Source organism: Phyllopteryx taeniolatus, chromosome 13 (genome assembly GCF_024500385.1).
Source record: "Phyllopteryx taeniolatus isolate TA_2022b chromosome 13, UOR_Ptae_1.2, whole genome shotgun sequence".
Taxonomy (NCBI): Eukaryota; Metazoa; Chordata; class Actinopteri; order Syngnathiformes; family Syngnathidae; genus Phyllopteryx; species Phyllopteryx taeniolatus.
In genome coordinates, this window is record NC_084514.1 from 24,290,986 (window position 1) to 24,312,607 (window position 21,622).

At 47.2% G+C, this 21,622-nt stretch overlaps 1 protein-coding gene across 2 annotated transcripts in view; it reads left to right on the plus strand.

Annotated features, from left to right (window-relative positions):
• gabra2a (gamma-aminobutyric acid type A receptor subunit alpha2a) overlaps positions 1–21,622 on the plus strand; it is an 80,662-nt gene that overhangs the window by 19,401 nt on the left and 39,639 nt on the right. For both annotated transcript variants that reach the window (XM_061795807.1, XM_061795808.1), the window contains exon 4: positions 18,497–18,564. In XM_061795807.1, the coding sequence (XP_061651791.1) occupies positions 18,497–18,564 (68 nt within the window). The remainder of the gene's footprint in view (positions 1–18,496; positions 18,565–21,622) is intronic.

Genomic DNA, 21,622 nt, shown 5'->3' on the forward strand with positions numbered 1-21,622 from the left:
GAGAGCTATAGTCTTAAAAAATCCTAAACCACAGACGAAGAAACATATAATAATCATTTTTAGGTCTGACAAATTATTGTAGAGCATGGATTCCAAACTATGCAGAAATTGTTGCACCATTGTCAAAATTAATGTATGAAAACAACCTTAAAATGACATCACCTGTTTAATGGAGTACAGAGGCAGAAAAGGCCTTCTGTGACATTAAACAACATTTTGTGTCCAGTGCTGCGCTAGGCCTTCCAAATTTAATGATAAAACATTCATTCAAATGGTAGATTGTAAAAGCTATTGCATGACCTCCGTACTTACACAACAATACGGTGATAAGCTAAGACCAATAGCTTATTTTTCAACTACAGAGCAGTTCACCCTTAAGGTCCCACATACAGTGTCTGCTCTCCTATTGCAAACCAATATGGCGTTTTTATCACCTGCAAGACATTTATCTTGCATTGGCATCTTGCTGTCACAACCACATTTGACTGTTGAGCGATGCACAACCTTAAATCCAGCCACACTAATACCCTTACTTGATGAAGGCACGCAGCATGATTGACAGGAATTGGCTGAACAAGCTGCTGAATTAGTAGCATTAATCGAGGCATGCAAACTCATGATAAATAAAGATGGTACAATCTATACTGATAGCCAATATGAGTATTCCACAAGAACGCAATTATTGGGAAAAACAAAGTGCAAAACTATAAAATGAAATTTACACTAGCACAGGAAAAAACAAACAAAACAAAAAAAAACCTATTCAAATGGGCTGCTATATTGAGACATGCTGTGTCACATGTCTCAACCGGAGGGATGGTGGCACAGATAGATTGACACTTTACAGCCCTAAAAAATAGCAGAAAGAAACACGTGGGTTCATTTAACACACTGTAAAAGAGTCATTTCAGCTGAGTACTCAAATAGGGAAGGTGAGCAAAAGTCTGATAACGGAGCGGGAGCAGATGTGTAGATTCTGAAAACGCTTGCTGGTCAGTGAAGAAAAAAGACACCAACCCTTTTAGTGAGAACTCAGCAGAAAGGCACATCCACGTTGGTTATGAGATTCGATAAGTTGTTACGTAGCAACTTTGGCTACTATGATGTTGGTTTTGTTTTTGTGGTACATGGGACGTCCCACCCTCAATGATAAAACCCATTTTTTAGATAGAAAATCACCTACCAACTGGACCAATATGGCGAACCCAATAATAATAAAAAAAAAATTTTGAATCATTAACTCGTATCAAAAGGAGTACAACTGATGATCAAAATTGTGGGCATGGCCTCCAAATGCGGCAAAACGGTTTAATATTTTGTGCCCCTAAAATCAAGCTGCTTTAATCATAATTCCATATGCGGCTCTCACCAATGATGCTCAAGAGAATGGGCAGAATTGGGGATTTAGATATGACTGGTATGCAACTATAGGTTTTGAATGGGAACACCTTATTGGTGAAACAGGTTATGATTGGTCCAGTTGGTCAAAAAAAAAAACAGCAAAAGAACATAAAAAGAAGTTTAACCTAAGCAAAACGGCCCATAGTTTAATATTGAAATACAAATCAAGTCACCCAATGTGTTTGATAGTGAGCTTGTGGGCCTATTCTGGTGGAAAAGATCCCCACTTCCAAGTAGTATTGTGTTATAGGAACCGTGTTAAACCAAAAATGGCATTGAAAACTTCAAAGAAAGGTGGACAAATTTTAATGGTTAACAACATAACTACTGATGATTGGTTCCTTGTTGTCACAGGAGTTTCAGGACAAAATAACAATTGGTTACTATTGATGGAACAAGCAGCAAATGTAGCGAGAAAAGATTGTGTTGTTTGCATGGGTCCCAGGCCTTTGTTGCGCATAGTTCCGGCATAATTATCACAAGATTGTATTATTCCATTTGCACACTGATTGAAGAGCATCTGCAACATTTGCACAACCATTGTCCCAGATTATCGCACTACTCGTCACTTTAAACCGCATACACTCCTTGAAGTCTCAGCGCCCTTTGCACAATGGTCATTGCACCGGACTATTGCGATATTAGTCATTCAAACTGCTGCTAGAGGACTGCATCTTTTTGCACAATTGTTTTTTGTCAATGTCTTTATGTCTCCAAAGTGTTCTGTAAATTGACTGTCTTTTGTACTAGAGCGGCTCCAACTACCGGAGACAAATTCCTTGTGTGTTTTGGACATACTTGACAAAAAAGAGATTTATCCTGGCAGAGGCAAAATTATCCAACATAAAACATACATGTTCCTCGTGGGGTTCCTAATCAATACAAATTAGCTGACCAAGTTGCAGGAGGATTTGAATACTTCATATGCTGTTGGTGTACGATTAATAAAAATGTTGATGGGATAAACTATATCCACTTCAATGTACAGAGATTAGGAAATTGGACTCAGAGTGGGTTGGAAGCTGTGCACGAGCAGCTCAAGGACGTTCCAAAGACCGCATAGCTGTCGACATGCTCCTCGCAAGAGAGGGAGGTGTTTGCGGTATGTTTGGAGAACAAACAATACTGCTTCAGATGGCAGCTTGACCAGAGCCATCGATGGTCTACGGACCCTCAATCAACACTCCTTGTGAAACAGCTGAATGGACGTTTTTGGTAAATATAAAACCCTAATTTCACCAATATTGATATCAATTGCTGTTTTTGCAGCCATTCTGACATTGTGTGGATGTTGTTGTATCCCATGCATTCGGGCATTAATCAGTAAATTAATCACCACAGCCATAACCCACATGGAACCGTATGGAGCAGATTTATCCTTTATTGGAGGTTGATAATAATGACGATGATGATGATGATGATGTTGGTTTACCTGATTTGTTTCCTGATCCAGGTGATTACGATGTTTAAACTATAACATTCATGTATGACAAGTTTACTCTGAGTGTAAATGTATTTGTTTCATAAAAATGATTCTGCAGTTAAAAATCGAAATGAAGTGACTGTAAGATGATATGAGAATTTGTGCAAATACATGATAAACAGGAGGGAAATGTTAAATATATTCTAGAAGTTATCATTTATTTGCTTAGCTTGCATTAGTATTATGGACGATTTTAGATGTCTCGCCTTCAAAAAGATGACTCAGCATCATCCGATGGAAGGGCGCCTGGACCAAGGACGTGATCGGATGTGGTCGGGGACGTGACAGGTGTTGGTCCAATGTTTTGTGTTGTGTCTTATTGTTTAGAACATTATGTCTGGGAAAAACCCTCCTATTTTCAAATAAATGCAGGCGCGACGGGAGAGATTGTTTAGAGCGTGTTGAGAGGCTGTGATCTGAACAATCTCCCATACGCCCTCCTCATGAGAAAAAGAAACCAGTGTCTTCATTCCTTTTGTGTCTATTTTTTATAATGTTGGGTAAGATAAATCCAACACCATTGCTAAGTGGTCTATGGACGAAGAGATTTCATGTAGCATGTCATTCATCAATATGGTAACAATCTGTGTGTGAGCATAATCCGTTTGGACCACCGACAGTAGTTTACTTATGCTCTGTCTAGTTTGGATTGGCTGGCAACCAAGTCAGGGTGTACCCCGCCTCCTGCCCAATGATAGCTGGGAGAGGTTCCAGCACTCCCGCGACCCGAGTGAGGAGAAGCGGCTCAGAAAATGGATGGATGTCTAGTTTGGTTCAGGATGACACTGTGCGTGTTGAGGACAAGGATAGTGCCCTTGAGTGTCTCGCCTAATGATTGGAGGTTAGCGGTTTGTCTCTCCATGTTGCGTCGGATGTTAGGAATTTTGGTTTGGAGTTTACCAATTTGTTTCTTAACCGTGTTTAAGCTGATGACGTTAACTATGGAGGTTCCTGTGCTAAACAATGTGCCGAGGGAGGCGGCAGCCATGAGTAGGTCCACTACAAAATGCTTTGAACATCTGGGGATTCCGCTGAGATCGGCCTAAGTGACGGCAAATTTTTCTAATTGCTGGAGCATGTGAGTGGTGTTGAAGGCGGCATGGTGGATAGCCTTGCGAGACCACGTGGCTTCTGCGTAGCTGGTTTTGGTGGACGTCCCGACGGTACTAAGGCTACACGCGTCACCGGTGGGGGCGCTGCGGATGCCTGTTATTTCGGTCGTTCTGTTTTTGGTTTGCGGCGCGTTCGGTTTCACCAGTGTCTCGGTCGGGCGTCTGCGTTGGCGGACATGGTGCAGTCCTTGGCGTGGCAAGGGTCTGTCACCGAGGTTGGACCTGCTTGACCGGTCAGGTCTCAGTGTGTGGACCATCTTCCGTTTTGTGCATGATGCATCGTGGGCAGAGTCTTGTGACCGCCCTTTCGCACCGTGAGGCCGCGAATGGCGGTGAAGTGCCCTACACGGAGGCACAATAACCAAAGTCCACGATAAGGCGAATGCGCAGGTGCAAAGTTAAGGAGAAACCGAAGAGGAAGGAAGAAGAGAAGGAGCGCCGGTCACGGCGAGCCACAGAAAGACCAAAAGAAAGGCAGGCAACTTCGCCATCACGAACAATGTGGAACAGAAGAGGAAGGCTGGGAACCAGCACAGAAGGAGGCTCACATCACCAGTGGATGCTGCAGGTGACCAAAAAGAGCCGGGGCCCCGGCATGGTCTGAGGGAGAGGTGAGTGGGTAGGGTGGGTAAAACGGCCTGGAGGTGCATGGGGAGTCTGAGGTCTCTAAGGAGAGACAAAACCCACATGTCCTGTGCTGTTGAAGCCGAATGTGTGTGAAAGTCATGGAAAAAGCAAGATGACTCAGTGGCCCTTGACGGAGCGGGACAGCTCAGTAGAGAAGTCACTATGAAGCTCAGCGTGATGGCTGAAAATGCAGTCCATTGTTTAGAGTCCACAAATAGCTTTTCGAACGGCGCAACTTTTGTATCGGGGTCGAGTGGGCTCAAAAGATCGTGAGCAAGTCCAGTGTCACAGGAGTGACCCCTGGCGGGCCTGCTTGGTATCGCAGGAGCAGTCCCCCCTTTTGTAAGATCGTCAACCGGTTGCGGTTGTATTCGATGTGTCGGAGTGCGGCCCAGGTGCAAGTCTGATAGGCTGCAGTCTAGTGAGTCTTTAGCGAATGACGCGGCGTGTTTGGTTAACACTTTCCGCAAACACTGTTGTTCGTCATCGGAACTTAGGGCATCAGCATCCGCTAGGACCTGCTGCACATGAGTTTCAACGTCGGGATAAGGGAGTAAGCGACTATCTCACGGTGTTACTGGTGCAGGCGAGTTGGCTTGCGATGAGTTTGTGTGAGTGGGTGAAGTCGCGGGAGACGCGCTTTCGGGTGCAGTTGGGATTGTACTGAGCGTATGGATCACCAGGTGTTTGTCTGTAGCCAGGTCCACTCTGATGAGTTCATCACCCTCAGTAGGACCCACTGGAACGAGAGCAATGCGTCACGAAGTAACAGTGAGTTGGACTCCACCAGAGCTAAGCAATGGGGAGAGGTCTAGTGGAAGGTGACCACTCATGGGGACCGTGAGGTTGAAGTTGTGGAAGTCGGAGCAGATCAAGAGGCCAAGCCAAGTGGATCTGGGGATGTGAATGTCGTTCCGTGTGTGGTTCTGAATCAGCAGCACGGTTGTTCGGGAAGCGTTTAGGAGGGATATGGCATGCAGCGACAAACCCAGGTTATTAAACTCCGGCGAAGGCTGAAAGAACGGGTTGGTTAGCGCACGTGACCAGTCAAATAGGGAAGTTGATAGTTGACGCTTTTACTATAACTTCGTCTTCACTCAAAACTTCGCAAGCGTCGGGGATGGTTTGTCACAACTTAAGCTTTAACGGTTGGACAAGGCGGTGGGCGGAGCCGCCATTAGTGTGCGACCACAAAACAGGTGGCCTGTACATCCGCGCCAATGTAAGCTTTATGCAGCAAATTGGGGACAACTAGGAAGCAGTGACTTAACGAGCGATGGTTCCATTGCAGGTTTAGGATGCATACGCCCACTGCAGTGACGGTCAATTGAAGGTCAGGATAATAAAGTCGTAGGATGTCAAACAGTGCCTGAGAGATTGCCACTTTGTCAGCCCACAAGGCCAGGATGACGTCGTCTGTTGGGCAGTCATGCAAATTAATTCCACCAGCAACATTGGGGCCGTAGCGCTCTTCGTGCGGTGGTTGGACAAGATGGCAGAGAAACGTGTCAAGTTCTCGAAGTCGGTTCAGTGGTGGCAAAGCGGCTACAGGGGACTCGGCGGTGTCGTCAATGGGGGTGTTGTTACTTGAAGGAGTGCGGCCTCTCAGGTCGCCATCCTCCGAGTGGCCCCACCCCAGGCACCGGCCTGAGGACAGTTCCCGAGTTGGTGGTGGTAAAGCCTGTTCCACCTGCCCCCACAGCTGAAGATGTTTGTAATCGATTAGTGGCTCGAACCGGCAAAGCAGGTTTTGGCAGATGAGCAGGGGGACTGTTTCAATTGGAGACACGTAGACCGGGTGGACTAATCTCATGCGGCCAATTGTCCAGTGGAGCATCGTTACGGTGTTTAGCTCGGTATTAGTTACTGAAAATGCACAGATAGTTAGTGCGCAGCGTTGCAGTGGAAGGTCGTGGCCACTGGCTTGTAGCAATGTCAAAAGTTGATTGAACACAGGATGGGACATAACAGGGATGTCTGCTGCGGGGTCAATCAGAGCTTCTTGGACAAGTTCATGCTCAAGCGTAACGGGTAAATAGAACTTTCGGGACGTATCTTTAGCGGTTAGTTCACCCAAAAGCTGTCGGAATGGCAGAACGTTATTTAGTAAACTGATGTCACGCGAGTCAGGGGCCTGGCCTGGGTCGAGTCGGTCGATTAGGATGGCACGAGAGAGGTTTAGGGATTGGTCGTCACAAAGTGGTCCGCGAAGGTTTTGGCGAGGTGAAGTCGTCGAGGAGTCAGCCGGGGTCACGGAGGCACTTGGCAGGTCATTAGGAGAACAATGGAAGTTACCTGGTTGACTTATTGCGTCCTCTGTGGCCTTTTCGACTCAGCCAGGCCTAATCATAATGATGTGTCCCGCTTTTTGTCTTTGGACAGGCTGCGGAGCACCTCAAGTAATTAGGCACTAAATTCCCTTTGAGAGCTGTTGGTTCGGGAGCCCTTTTCCAGGTTGTCACTGGTGGTTTTAGGGTCTCGGTTGGACGAGTCAGATTTAGGCTGGTCGTTACGTGTACCCTGTTTCGACATGTAAGTGTGGCGCGAATTAGAGCTGCGGTCATTCCATGATTTTGATTTGTCGTTGAATTGGCGTTGTTGGTTACGAGGACCATTGCTGTACGAGGGCCGAGATTGGTCGTATGGGTTAAACGACTTCTTTTGATTGTCGGGTTTAACATTGCCAGAACGTGGTTTGTCAGTCACACGCGTGTTGCACGTAGCTCCGTCGAATTCCATCTGTGTGCGCGGGCACGCTGCTACGCCCAGCAGGTGGCTGGTGTTAGGATGTAGGTTTTCGACAAACAGTGTTTTGAAATTTTTGTCCTCCTCCATATTCGCCTCATTTAAATTTCCAAAGTACGCTTTACACCCCCTCCTTGAGCTGTTACCTTATCGTGGTAGAGGGGTTTGTGTGTCCCAATGATCCTAGGAGCTAAGTTGTCTGGGGCTTTATGCCCCTGGCAGGGTCACCCATGGCAAACAGGTCCTAGGTGAGGGACCAGACAAAGCACGGCTCCAAAAACCCCTATGATGAGTACAATTAATGGATTCAGGTTTCCCTTGCCCGGACGCGGGTCACCGGGGCTCTCCTCTGGAGCCAGGCCTGGAGGTGGGGCTCGAAGGCGAGCGCCTGGTGGCCGGGCCTGCACCCATGGGGCCCGGCCGGGCACAGCCCGAAAGGGTAACGTGGGTCCCCCTTCCCATGGGCTCACCACCTGTGGAGGGGGCCATAGGGGTCGGGTGCAGTGCGAGCTGCGCGGTGGCTAAAGGCGGGGACCTTGGCGATCCGATCCCCGGCTACAGAAGCTGGCTCTAGGGACGTGGAATGTCACCTCTTGGGCAGGGAAGTAACCCGAGCTGGTGTGTGAGGTCGAGAAGTTCCGACTTGATATAGTCGGACTCGCCTCCATGCACAGCTTGGAGTCTGGTACCAGTCCTCTCGAGAGGGGTTGGACTCTCTTCCACTCTGGAGTTGCCCACGGTGAGAGGCGCCGAGCAGGTGTGGGTATACTTATTGCTCCCCGGCTCAGAGGGTAGCCTCCCTCCGCCTTCGGTTGGGGGGTCGGGTCCTGACTGTTGTTTGTGCCTATGCACCAAACAGCAGTTCAGAGTACCCACCCTTTTTGGAGTCCTTGGAGGGGGTGTTGGAGAGCGCTCCTGCTGGGGACTCCTTCGTTCTGCTGGGGGACTTCAATGCTCACGTGGGCAATGACAGTGAGACCTGGAAGGGCGTGTTTGGGAAGAACGGCCCCCCCAATCAGAACCCGAGCGGTGTTCTGTTATTGGACTTCTGTGCTCATCACGGATTGTCCATAACGATGTTCAAGCATAAGGGTGTCCACAAGTGCACTTGGCAACAGGACACCCTAGGTCGCAGTTCGATGTTCGACTTTGTGGTCGTGTCATCGGACCTGCGGCCGCATGTCTTGGACACTCGGGTAAAGAGAGGGGCAGAGCTGTCAACTGATAACCACCTGGTGGTGAGTTGGCTCCGATGGTGGGGGAAGATGCTGGTCCGACGTGGCAGGCCCAAACGTATTGTGAGGGTCTGCTGGGAACGTCTGGCGGAATCCCCTGTCAGAAGGAGTTTCAACTCCCACCTCCGACAGAACTTTGCTCATGTTCCGAGGGAGGCGGGGGACATCGAGTCCGAGTGGACCATGTTCCGCGCCTCCATTGCTGAGGCGGCCGACCGGAGCTGTGGCCGTAAGATGGTTGGTGCCTGTCGTGGCGGCAATCCCCGAACCCGGATGCCGTCAAGCCGAACCCGGATGCCGTCAAGCTGAAGAAGGAGTCCTATCGGGCCTTTTTGGCCTGTGGGATTCCTGAAGCAGCTGATGGGTACCGGCTGGCCAAGCGGAATGCAGCTTTGGTGGTCACTGAAGCAAAAACTCGGGCATGGGAGGAGTTCGGTGAGGCCATGGAGAAAGACTTCTGGACGGCTTCGAGGAAATTCTGGTCCACCATCCGGCGTCTCAGGAGGGGGAAGCAGTGCACCACCAACACTGTGTATAGTGGGGATGGGGCTCTGCTGACCTCGACTCGGGACGTTGTGAGCCGGTGGGGAGAATACTTCGAAGACCTCCTCAATTCCACCGACACGCCTTACCATGAGGGAGCAGAGTCTGGGTTCTCTGAGGCGGGCTCTCCTATCTCTGGGGTTGAGGTCACCGAGGTGGTTAAAAAGCTCCTCTGTGGCAAGGCCCCGGGGGTGGATGAGATTCGCCTGGAGTTCCTCAAGGCTCTGGATGTTGTAGGACTGTCTTGGTTGACACGCTTCTGCAACATCGCGTGGACATCGGGGACAGTGCCTCTGGATTGGGAGACTGGGGTGCTGGTCACCATTTTTAAGAAAGGGGACCGGAGGGTGTGTTCCAACTACAGGGGGATCACACTACTCAGCCTCCCTGGTAAGGTCTATTCAGGGGTGCTGGAGAGGAGGGTCCGTTGGGAAGTCGAATCTCAGATTCAGGAGGAGCAGTGTGGTTTTCATCCTGGCCATGGAACAGTGGACCAGCTTTATACCCTTGGCAGGGTCCTCGAGGGTGCATGGGAGTTTGCCGAACCAGTCTACATGTGTTTTGTGGACTTGGAGAAGGCGTTCGACCGTGTCCTGAAGGCGTTCGACCGCGTTCAACCAGCCCCCTGATACGCGCTGTTTGGTACCTGTACGATTGGAGTCAGAGTTTGGTCCGCATATCCGGCAGTAAGTCGGACTCGTTTCTGGTGAGGGTTGGACTCCACCAAGGCTGCCCTTTGTCACCGATTCTGTTCATAACGTTTATGGACAGAATTTCTAGGCGCAGCCGAGGCGTAGAGGGGGTCAGGTTTGGTGGCCTCAGTATTGCATCTCTGCTTTTTGCAGATGATGTGGTTCTGTTGGCTTCATCAAGCCGTGACCTCTAACTCTCACTGGAGCAGTTCGCAGCCGAGTGTGAAGCGGCTGGGATGAGAATCAGAACCTCCAAATCTGAGACCATGGTCCTCAGTCGGAAAAGCGTGGCGTGCCCTCTCCAGGTCGGGGATGAGATCCTGCCCCAAGTGGAGGAGTTCAAGTATCTTGGGGTCTTGTTCACGAGTGAAGGAAGAATGGAACGGGAGATCGACAGGCGGATCGGTGCAGCGTCTGCAGTGATGCGGACTTTGTATCGATCCGTTGTGGTAAAGAAGGAGCTAAGCCGAAAAGCGAAGCTCTCGATTTACCGTTCGATCTACATTCCTACCCTCACCTATGGTCACGAGCTGTGGGTCGTGACCATAGATCCAGGACACGCTGGAGAGACTACATTCTTCGGCTGGCCTGGGAACGCCTCGGGATCCCGCCGGAAGAGCTGGATGAAGTGGCTGGGGAGAGGGAAGTCTGGGCGTCCTTGCTAAAGCTACTGCCCCCGCGACCCGACTTCGGATAAGCGGTAGAAAATGGATGGATGGATGGATGGATGGACGCTTGACACAACCCGCAGTAATAAGATTGCCGTGTCTCAAGTCTCCCCTGTTTAACTGTGAGGGCTGCAGATAAGCACGTGGATGAGTCAAAGAGTCGGTGGACAGCTGTTGAGCTAATTGTAGCTCATGTCTGACATGGGTTAACTCATCCTCTTGGTCCCAGACCTGTTGCTGGAGGCGGGACAGCTCTGTCTGCCTGATTACCATCTGTGTCCTGAGCCCGCACAACTGTTCCATGTCTTTGGATCGTTCCGCTTTGAGTGTGTCGGTGCGTTCGGTGAGCCGCTGAATGCACCGGAAGCTTGCCGCAGCAGAATAGTTGCTCGCTGATTTTCGGCCCGTAATTCAAGCACTTGGTCATTAGACGGTCGGTTGGCTAATTCTAGCAGTTTAGCTTTTTAGTGGGCAATCTCGGCATAAGCGTCTTGTAGTTGGTTATACTGACCTCTGGAAGTTAATTCGCTCGATGTCAGGGCTTGGGTCGTTTTATCATCATCATAGTTTAATCTGCCGCTGTCTTTCGATGGCAACTGTGCAGCCTCAGCTGCAGCAGTGAGGTCGGCTAGCCGAGCCTCCGCATCATCGTATTGCATTTTAACGTCAAAGAGGCGGGATTGTAGTCAGCCAAGTTTAAGCGTGCGGTGGTGTCTTTTAATTGTGCAGTTAACTGGAAGTATTTATGCTGTTCATCTTCCAGTCTACATTTCACCAGAGCGTCCTCGCGGTCGCTCCATTTGAGTTGGGCCACCACGTTCAACACCATGCAGCCAAGAGTTCGCGCGAGATATTTATCTTTTAAGGTTTTGTGCTCGGCGTTACTCATAAGTTGTGCGATGTTGTCATTGAGGACTTCGAGGCCAGCATTTTTGACGGACTCCGCATAGCCCGGGACAAGGTCCCTAGTTAAATTGCTGACGAGCTCTTCCATTGTGTCAAGATTGTCGTATTGACTGGGACTTTCTGGAAGTTCCGCAATGATTTGCGTTGCACGTGCAGTAGCTTGTACTAGGTACGCAACTAACTTGTTTGTAATGTAGGCTCGTTTGAAGAGTGCGTCTTGTTTGGAATAGAGGCACCATACAGACGATGTACTTATGTGTTAAACACTTAAATTGTGTTTGCAAATTATGGTGTGAGGGTTGATCACGTACTTTAAAGGTGTTTGAGAATGCGCATAGAAGCAGTGATCGAGGAGCACAAAAGTGTTGACGCCGTCCAGCGACGCGCGTACAATTTATTCGATTGAATTAATTTGCTGCGTGGGAGTTGGCAATTCAATTGGTGATTTAAAATAGTTTTATTTAACTTTGGGTAAAAGTCAAATGTACTTATGATTACACTTGTGAATTAATTTATTGCTTGTATGGCTGCTACAGGTGTGGCTTTTAGGCCAAGTGAAGAGGCATCAAAAACAAGCGTTTTAAAGAAAGAAAAAAAAAAAATAATGAAAACCAGAGTTATTAAAACAGCCAAGCAATTAATTAATGAACTCCACTTTGTAAAAGAAATCTGTGAATTAACTGTGGTTACTGAGCAGTTGTCAGTTTAATTCGACAGAAGGTATTGTGCACGTTTACTGGCGGAAGGTGGCGGTGTAAATCTCACGTTGTAAATCCCAAAACTGGTTAAAAATACCAGACATAAAGCTTTAAAGAACGATCGCGGCATCGGCGTTTCGAATATGAGCGAAAGGCTTTTAACTTAAAAAATGCTCTTTCTTGTTATCGTGAATTAAGGCAAGCTCTCGGGGTTGTTCAGTTGCCTAGGCAACAGGGGACGCCAGGCAGCGCGGTGCGCGGAGCAGCGCACAACAGAAGCTTATCAGCACCCAAAAACCACACGGCGGTGCTTATTTTGAAAGCCTACGTTTATTGTTTCGAAAGCAACGACCCCAGATGAACACAATGCCTTAGCACGCGATCGGTAATGGCTAACTAGCGGCTTGAGCCGGAGGTAGTCAGCGCAAGTTTCCAGTCACACAGCCGGAAGTTGCGTGATGGGATGAACGTCCACGAGGGGCACTCGTGGACAACCCGGCGCTTCTGCTACGGATCACCCCACAAAGGAAGAAACCAAGGTGGCAACGTCACGATGACGTCACATCTCTCCAAGAAGGAAGACGAATTACGAAGCCTTGAGTCTATAAATGACCAAATGGCGTTCAGTGAGAGGCTTGTGATTTTAACAAAAAGCGAAAATGGCGACCGTAGTGGGTGCCACGTCTGTGTTTTTTTTTCCACACACAAAGAGCTAACGTTGACGTGCAACGGGATTCTCGGTATAGAACACGTTCTCGTGATCCAGTGACTTCCCAAACCTACTATTTACACAGCGAAGCTCAGAATAAAATTCCCAAAACCACAACGGGCATATAGCTAGTCTGGTTAGCAACTCCAGAGCATAGCGGGAAGAAGACGAGGACCGTGCGGACGCTCAGGAGTCGTGATCCGTTCGCGATCCTCGAAGGGCTTTTCAACAGAACTTCGAGAATCTCCCCACAGTTCAAAGCATGCAGCGCATAAAACGGATATCCAAATACCATTTTCAATGCAACAGCACTAGTTTCATTTAAGGCTAACCTTCGTTTCTCTCGTTAACAAGTGCTCAGACCTTGGTCGCTATGGTAACGGACTGTACTCACACATAGACAACATAACCACAATCTAGATAGCAGGGGACGTGGCTAATGATGACCCTGCCAAGATGGCGACTGCAGTCTTGGTTCATTGCAAAATATTGTGAGTTTTGTGTGTTTGGGTTAGAACAAATTTAGTATCTCCTCATGCCACCACTCTGTAGCGGTTATGGAATGTTATAAGAATTTTGCTTAATTTAGAAGGAAACGATGAGTTGGAAGCGGCGCCTGCGTCACTTCCGGGTTATTGTAATTTTAAATTACAGCGTTATAAATCTAGATATTTGATATATATGAGGGTCACCACGTCATATTTTCAAGTTTAACTTGAGGCAAAATGATGAAAAACCTTTTTAATCAGTCTCTTATCGGAAGGTGGCTACATTTTAGAAACTTTGAGCTCTAGACTTTCCACAGGTTTCGTTCCAAACCCAAACACACACACACAATCAATGCAAGTGGTGAATTTTATAGAACATTTAATAATAAAAAGGGGTTTCTACAGATTAAACACAGACAAACACAAAACAAACAATGTACATTGGCAAAGGAAGGGATTTGTGACGTGAGATGAGCAGAATGGGCATGTAGTGAATGCGTACAGCTGTGGACTCCTGTTCTCGTTAATCTTTTCTACCACCTTCGCGAACCCTGAGGGCTGCACTGCCTTTTGGCGTTATTTTTCCATTTTCAGGATTATTTTGTGGTTTAAAACCAGTGGAATCAAATATTAATTATTGGATTTAAGATAACGAGACAATTTCCTCACCCTGCATTGTTCCACGTGCATCCTCTTTCATACCTGTAATGAATGTTTGTTAAAGTCCCCGAGAATAAGTGTCTTTGAAAATTCAGCTGGCAGCCTGGGTGAATATACGGACACTGTTACATCCTATATCAGTTTCTGTGAAGATGTGTGTGTACCAACAAAATCATTTTGCACATTCAACAACAACAAGCCGTGGTTCACTGCTAAACTTAAGCAGCTTCGCCAAGCTCAGGAGGACGCATATCAGAGCGGGGACAGGGCCCTGTATAATCGAACTAGAAACCAGCTGACTAAAGAAATTAACATTGCAAAGAGGAACTATGCAGCAAAGTTGGAAAAACAGTTTAGCGCTAACGACTCAAAATCATTCTGGCATGCATTCCAATCGCTGACAAATTACAAGCGACGATCCCCCCAAGCTGAGAACAATAGCACACGAGCCAACGACTTGAATACCTTCTACTGCAGATTTGAAAAGGACACTTTCACACCCACCCAGCCAGCCACATCACCGACCACAATCACACCTCTGACTTCTGCGTCAACCATCCATGAACAGGATGTGAGACGCATCTTCAAACAACAAAAGATTAACAAAGCGTCAGGCTCAGACCATGTGTCCCCATCCTGCCTCAAAATCTGCGCGGACCAGCTCGCTCCAGTCTTCACACAGATCTTCAATAGATCTCTGGAACTGTGCGAAGTACATCCTGTTTCAAACGCTCCACCATTCCTCCACAAGAAACCTGCAATCTCGGGTCTAAATGACTACAGGCCGCCTTGACATCTGTGGTCATGAAGTCCTTTGAATGTCTCGATGCTGGACCACCTCAAATGTGTTACAGGTCCCTTGCTGGACCCCCTGCAGTTTGCCTACCAAGCACTTCATCCTAGAACACCTTGACAGTGCAGGGACCTACGCGAGGATCCTGTTCGTGGACCTCAGCTCAGCGTTCAACACCATCATCCCTGAACTCCTTTCATCCAAGCTTCTCCAGCTCAGCGTCTTAACTGCCATCTGCCAGTGGATTTACAGCTTTCTGACGGGCAGGACACAGCAGGTCAGGCTGGGGGAGGCCACCTCATCCACACGCAGCATCAGCACTGGGGCGCCCCAAGGTTGTGTCCTCTCTCCGCTGCTCTTCTCTCTCTACACGAACGACTGCACCTCAGCGCACCCGACTGTCAAATTCCTGAAGTTTGCAGATGACACCACTGTCATCGGCCTCATCAAGGACGGTGACGAGTCTGCATATTGACAGGAAGCGGAGCGGCTGGAGCTGTGGTGCGGCCGACACAACCTGGAGCTGAACACGCTCAAGACTGTAGAGATGATCGTGGACTTCAGGAGGCATCCTTCGCCACAGCTGCCCCTCACGTTGTCCAGCTGCCTTGTGTCAATCGTCGAGACCTTCAAGTTCCTGGGAATTACAGTCTCTCAGGACCTGAAGTGGGCGACCAACATCAACTCCGTCCTCAAAAAGGCCCAGCAGAGGACGTACTTCCTGCGGCTTCTGAGAAAGCACGGCCTGCCACCGGAGCTGTTGAGGCAGTTCTACACAGCGGTCATCGAATCAGTCCTGTGTTCTTCCATCACAGTCTGGTTTGGTGGTGCTACAAAAAAGGACAAACTCTGACTGCAACGGACAATCAAAACTGCTGAAATAATTGTCGGTACCCCCTACCCACCCTTGAGGACTTGCACGCTGCCAGAACTAAGACAAGAGCGTGCAAAATCCTCTTGGACCCTCCGCATCCCGGTCACCAGCTCTTCCAGCTCCTTCCCTCAGGTAGGCGCTACCGATCAATGCAAACTAGAACTAGCAGACATTCCAACAGCTTCTTCCCTCTTGTGATCAACTTCTTAAACACCTAACCTAAAATTCCATTACAACATGCTGGCAATTTTTTGACTTGAGTTCGTTGTCACATTTCTGTGGGGCCAATTATACATTACTCGTGCACTCACTGTAGTTGTCTCGCCATGCTGCACTATTTGCATATCTGTTGTTGACCAATACTGGCCACTCATGCCAGAGTAGCATTTGCACACTGATTGAGGAGTATCTGAAACATTTGCACAACCAACATTGTCCCAGATTATCGCACTAATCGTCACTTTAAACCGCATACACTCCTTGAAGTCTCGGCGCCCTTTGCACAATGGTCATTGCACTGGACAATTGTCATTCGAACTGCTCTAAGTGCTAGAGGACTCTGCATCTTTTTGGACAATTGTCAAAAAAAAATGTACCGGCATTACCAGATAACTAGCAACCCTTTACTGCTCAGTGACTTTGACAAAGTGTACTAAATTGCATAAGGCGGGTGGGTAGGCATGACTATGTTTGCCTTGGGCCCCCAAATGACTAGCTACAGGCTTGCTTCAAGCCAGGGCCACTGTCGCTCGGCATGACAACCAAACTGGGATTTGTTGGAGCGCGGCATCCCTTTGTTACCACCTCGGGCCAAGGGCCCAAGTTAACAACTATTGCCACACTCACTATTTGGGTGTTTGTTTTTTCTCAGGAAGGTAACCAAAAATGAAACTCACAGCAGTTGCAATTTGATCCGTGTTTTTAAATATAGTAAGAGTACAAAAGATCACAGAATTCCAGGCTGTTTTCTCCCCCTGAAACTGGGACTCGCATCTGCGCTGCAAAGCAAGAGAAAATGTCGACTTCCCCTTTCTTAGCCCTCACACTTTATAGGTTTGTTAACAGGATGGATTCTGGGTGCCTCTGCTGCCCACTCCCCATTTGTTGTTTTGCTGATGGCGCCACCCAAGGGAGTGGCTGGTTTCAGTTCCTCAACTGTCAGCTGAGGGATCGATTTACCGTCATGCTGTAACAAAACACATTCCATGAGCTCAGATTTCATTACATTAGACAAGCAGTTTATATTAGTGGCCTGAATTACTTAAAGCTTTACCTGATTATCACAAACTTTGTTAGTTGAAATAATTGCGGAATCATCACAATTCCCCCTTTTGAGCTCAGATATTTTGAGGTCAACACCAACTTCAGACTGTGGTAGCGGCATCAGACCCAGCCCCTCCCAGTGATCCATGCAAAACACAAGTGCGAAAACTATGATATTATGATAACGGCAAGCAAAGCGGCACAGCAATTTCCATCTTCTCATTCCTCCGCCTTGGCCCCCTTTTGGGCTGGTGCACATTGCCCCACATGAAACCAGGTCGTTCCTTTCCCCCCAGCCAGCGTGCAATGTTCTTTCGACGACCTTGTATGGTCCCGTCCATCGTGGCTCTGTCCATTTGCACTTTAAGACTTTAAAGTAAAGATGTCGTCTGAATGATCACCCCCTTGGGCCTTACTCCCAAACTGTTCAGAAAACATTTGGACAAGGCGATTGAGGGCTTCGAAGTATGGCTTGTACCTGAGAGGCTCCATCTCTTCTTCTGTTCCTGCCACAGCTGATGGACCTGGGAATTGCTGTCCCCTGGTTAGTTCAAATGTGGTGAACTGAATTTGTGACCTCACGGAGCTACAGATTGACATGAGTGCCAGGGGAAGGGCATCCACCCATATCAATTTTGTTCCAACCATAACTTTAACAATTTTGGATTTCAGATTCTGATTCATAGGTTTCACTTTCCCCTGTGACTATACAGTGCCAAATGAGTGTTTGAGGCCAAGTACTTTTGAAGGTGTTCATTTTTGAAGTGACTGCCATTATCGGAGCAAATTTGTTTGGGGAAGCCATGGGTCGGAATATAACTATTAACCAACACTTTAATGACAGAGGCCGAATCCTCCCTTTTACAGGGATAGGACTTGGGCCAGCGTGTGTATGCATCAAAAATTACCACTAAATAGCGTTGGCCCCTTACCCGATCAATCATAGCTGTGAAATCCAATTGAATTTCCTCTCCTGGGTGTTTCGGCAATGAAAAAGTGCCCTGGAAAGGTTTCATTGTTGGCTGAATATTAAATGGCTGACACACCTCGCAATGTTTCACCAAATTCTCAATTGCATCCTGCAAATGAGGGTGCCACCAGTGAATGAATGCTCGTGTCATTTGCGCCTTACCCACATGCGCCGCTCCATGGGCCTCCTCCACCAGGACCAGGAGCCGAACGGCCGAGGGAACAGAATGACCGTCAGGATGTCGCCACAAGCCTGTGGCGTCTGATGAGGCCTCACTGGCCTTCCAAATAGTTTTCTCTTAGGAAGATGCATGTTTTTGATCTTCCAAAAGTGTCTCTAAGGTTAACTTTGGAAGTAATTTAACCGGTCCTGATTCTACACACACCATCTGTTTTCTCCCCCTGAAACCGGGACTCGCATCCTGCCATGTTGAATGCGATGCAGTCGAAAATTTGGGTGCATCCAAGTTTTGTGCTGGTGCACCCATGAAAAAGTTGGCCGTACCAGGTGCAAAAGGTTCGTCTAGAGCCCTGCATTGAAATGCTTGTTTTGTACTTTCTTCCTTTTTAAAAGCCCTCATGTTCTACTGTATATATTTTTCTAATACATTACATTATGTTTCTCTACAGACCGTGTAACAGAAGTCAAGACTGATATCTATGTGACCAGCTTTGGCCCAGTGTCAGACACAGACATGGTATGTCCTCTCCCCACATTGTGACATCCTCAACCAGAGTCGAATGAAGCTCCATGAGTCAGCGTCAGAAAGGGGGATGTCACATAATGCAGCTCAATAAATAAATAATATTAGTTTACAGTCAACAAGTAATTCACTAATCCATGTCTTGTACCAAAACATTCAAAGAACCCGTTATTCACATCCACACTACAGTGTTTACTGTGAATTGATCAATTTACATCACATTTACAAATGCAGAATCACAAAAAAATAGATAGAAATCAGATTATTGTAGGGATTAGAAAAAATACTGAAACCTTGAAAAAAGTAGGAAATTGCAAGCGGTCTGATTGTCACTCCTCTTTGAAGTGTCAACGTTGGCAGCGCACGGAGAAATGTCGAGTGAGAGAGACATACATATAAATGCATATATCCTTTGTGTACAAGTGCTTGAATGGGATGAGGGTAAAAGTGATGAGAAGCGTCCTTTTAATTGTTATTTAGCAAACCATTAGCAAATTCCTGGTTTGAGTTATTGTCCCCAAAGTTATTATTGTATTTTTAAATAACTGTTGTTCCAATACAGTGTGCATCTCATTTGATGTTACTTACGATGGCTGAACTGCCATCGAACAAAAACAATGTACAAACATATTGATATGTTTGTGCAGCAAACGTGCATATGCACGAATTAACACTGTTAACTTTAAATGTATTAAGGTTTAGGTAGTAAAAAAAAAAAAAACAACAACAAGTGAATTTTCATTGTTTTGTTTAAAGACCACATTTACATGGTGAGTGGGTCCTATTGTTTAACCCTGCAATGCTATTGGATGGTAAATGTGTTTATAGGTCTGGCCATCAGGCCGTGAACTCACACAACTTTTTTTTTGGACTGGTTGTCTCAAGATTCATCCATCCATCCATCCATTTTCTTTACCGCTTATTCTCACCGGGATTTGGGTGTCTGGTTAGAGCATCTGCCTCACAGTTCTGAGGACTGGGGTTCAATCCCCGGCCCTGCCTGTGTGGAGTTTGCATGTTCCCCCCGTGCCTGTGTGGGTTTTCTCCGGGCACTCCGGTTTCCTCCAACATCCCAAAAACATGCATGGTAGGTTAATTGACAACTCTAAATTGCCCTTAGGTGTGAATGTGAGTGTGAATGGTTGTTTGTTTGTATGTGCCCTGCGATTGGCTGGCAATCAGTTCAGGGTGTACCCCGCCTCCTGCCCGATGATAGCTGGGATAGGCTCCAGCGCTCCAGTGGCTTAGATAATGGATGGATGGATGTTATTGATGCTAATTAGAAAATACTTTTTGCTACCTATGATGATGTTTAGACCAACATGATATCACAGAGGGGGCCAGAAAAATTGGAGATTATTTAGTCAAATGCCCTGCCTGCACGGATTCACGTATATTCATGCAAACTGCATTGACCTTCTATGTAATCACGCAGTGTGAAACACTCAAAACGCCTCCAGCCAATCGCAGGGCACATACAAACAAACAACCATTCGCACTCACATTCACACCTATGGGCAATTTAGAGTTGTCAATTCACCTACCATGCATGTTTTTGGGATGTGGGAGGAAACCGGAGTGCCCGGAGAAAACCCACGCAGGCACGGGGAGAACATGCAAACTCCACACAGGCGGGGCCGGGGATTGAACCCTGGTCCACAGAACTGTGAGGCAGACGCTCTAACCAGTCGGCCACCGACTGGTTAGAGCATTTATTTACAATTGTGTATATAAATGCCCCAGTCTTTTTTTTATTCAGAATTGTAAGTCAGTATATCAATGAAAAAGCTCCAAGGCAGTGGTTTGTATATATGTGAATCAGAATAATGTACACACACACACACACACACACACACACACACAGACACATACACGCAGTCGCGACATCAAAATCAGTAGGACACAGCATGCGAGTGTCCCCCCTTTCAAAAAAGATTTTAACTTTCAAAGTTTGTGTGTGTGTGTGGGGGGGGGGGGGCTGTCATGTTTTTATTCCATCTCTCATGCACACATCGTCATGCCTTAAAAGCTTTCTTCAGTTTTCCATCACGATCGCCACCACACCTACCTTCTACCTGTAAGTGGCACACAGAGAAATGGAAGTGACTGTGATCGAGACAGCATCATCAAAAGAGAGAAATTGGAAGATGGACTCATGTTTAATTCATTCTTCATCCTCATCAAACTTGCAACAGATAATTTCACTCCACCTCTATGTATATATCTTTTCTACCTTTGATAGCCTGGCTCTGACACACACATGCACACACACCTTTTCTCTCTGCAAGATTCGACGAACCCTTGCTGCAATCTATGCCCAGTTTTATGATGGTTTCCTATTTGTGGATTACAACGTCCTGTCTATATTTATTATACAATAACTGTTAAACGTTGAGCCCCAGAAACCTCTCACACTTCAGTGTTTAGAATTATAAACTTGATTCTTAAATGGAGACAATCTTTTTTAAAAAGTATTCATTTGGTTTAACCGGCAAGACTCAATACACGTGCAATCATTTTTAATCCAATGTATTGAACAGGGGGAGTTAAAAGCAACTAGACATTTGAAATTGCATATAGAGTTTTTAGTATCACAGAAGTTATTATGAAAAACAACAATGGGGATTTCTTATTGTCTTAATTTTTATTTCTTGTCTCTTATTTTCTGATTGTCGTATTTCTTATTTCTATATATTTATATCGGTGGCACGGTGGACGACTGGTTAGAGCGTCAGCCTCACAGTTCTGAGGACCGGGGTTCAATCCCCGGCCCCGCCTGTGTGGAGTTTGCATGTTCTCCCCGTGCCTGCGTGTGTTTTCTCCGGGCACTCCGGTTTCCTCCCACATCCCAAAAACATGCATTAATTGGAGACTCTAAATTGCCCGGAGGTGTGAATGTGAGTGCGAATGGTTTTTTGTTTGTATGTGCCCTGCGATTGGCTGGCAACCAGTTCAGGGTGTACCCCGGCTCCTGCCCGATGATAGCTGGGATAGGCTCCAGCACGCCTGCGACCCTAGTGAAGAGAAGCGGGTCAGAAAATGGATGGATGGA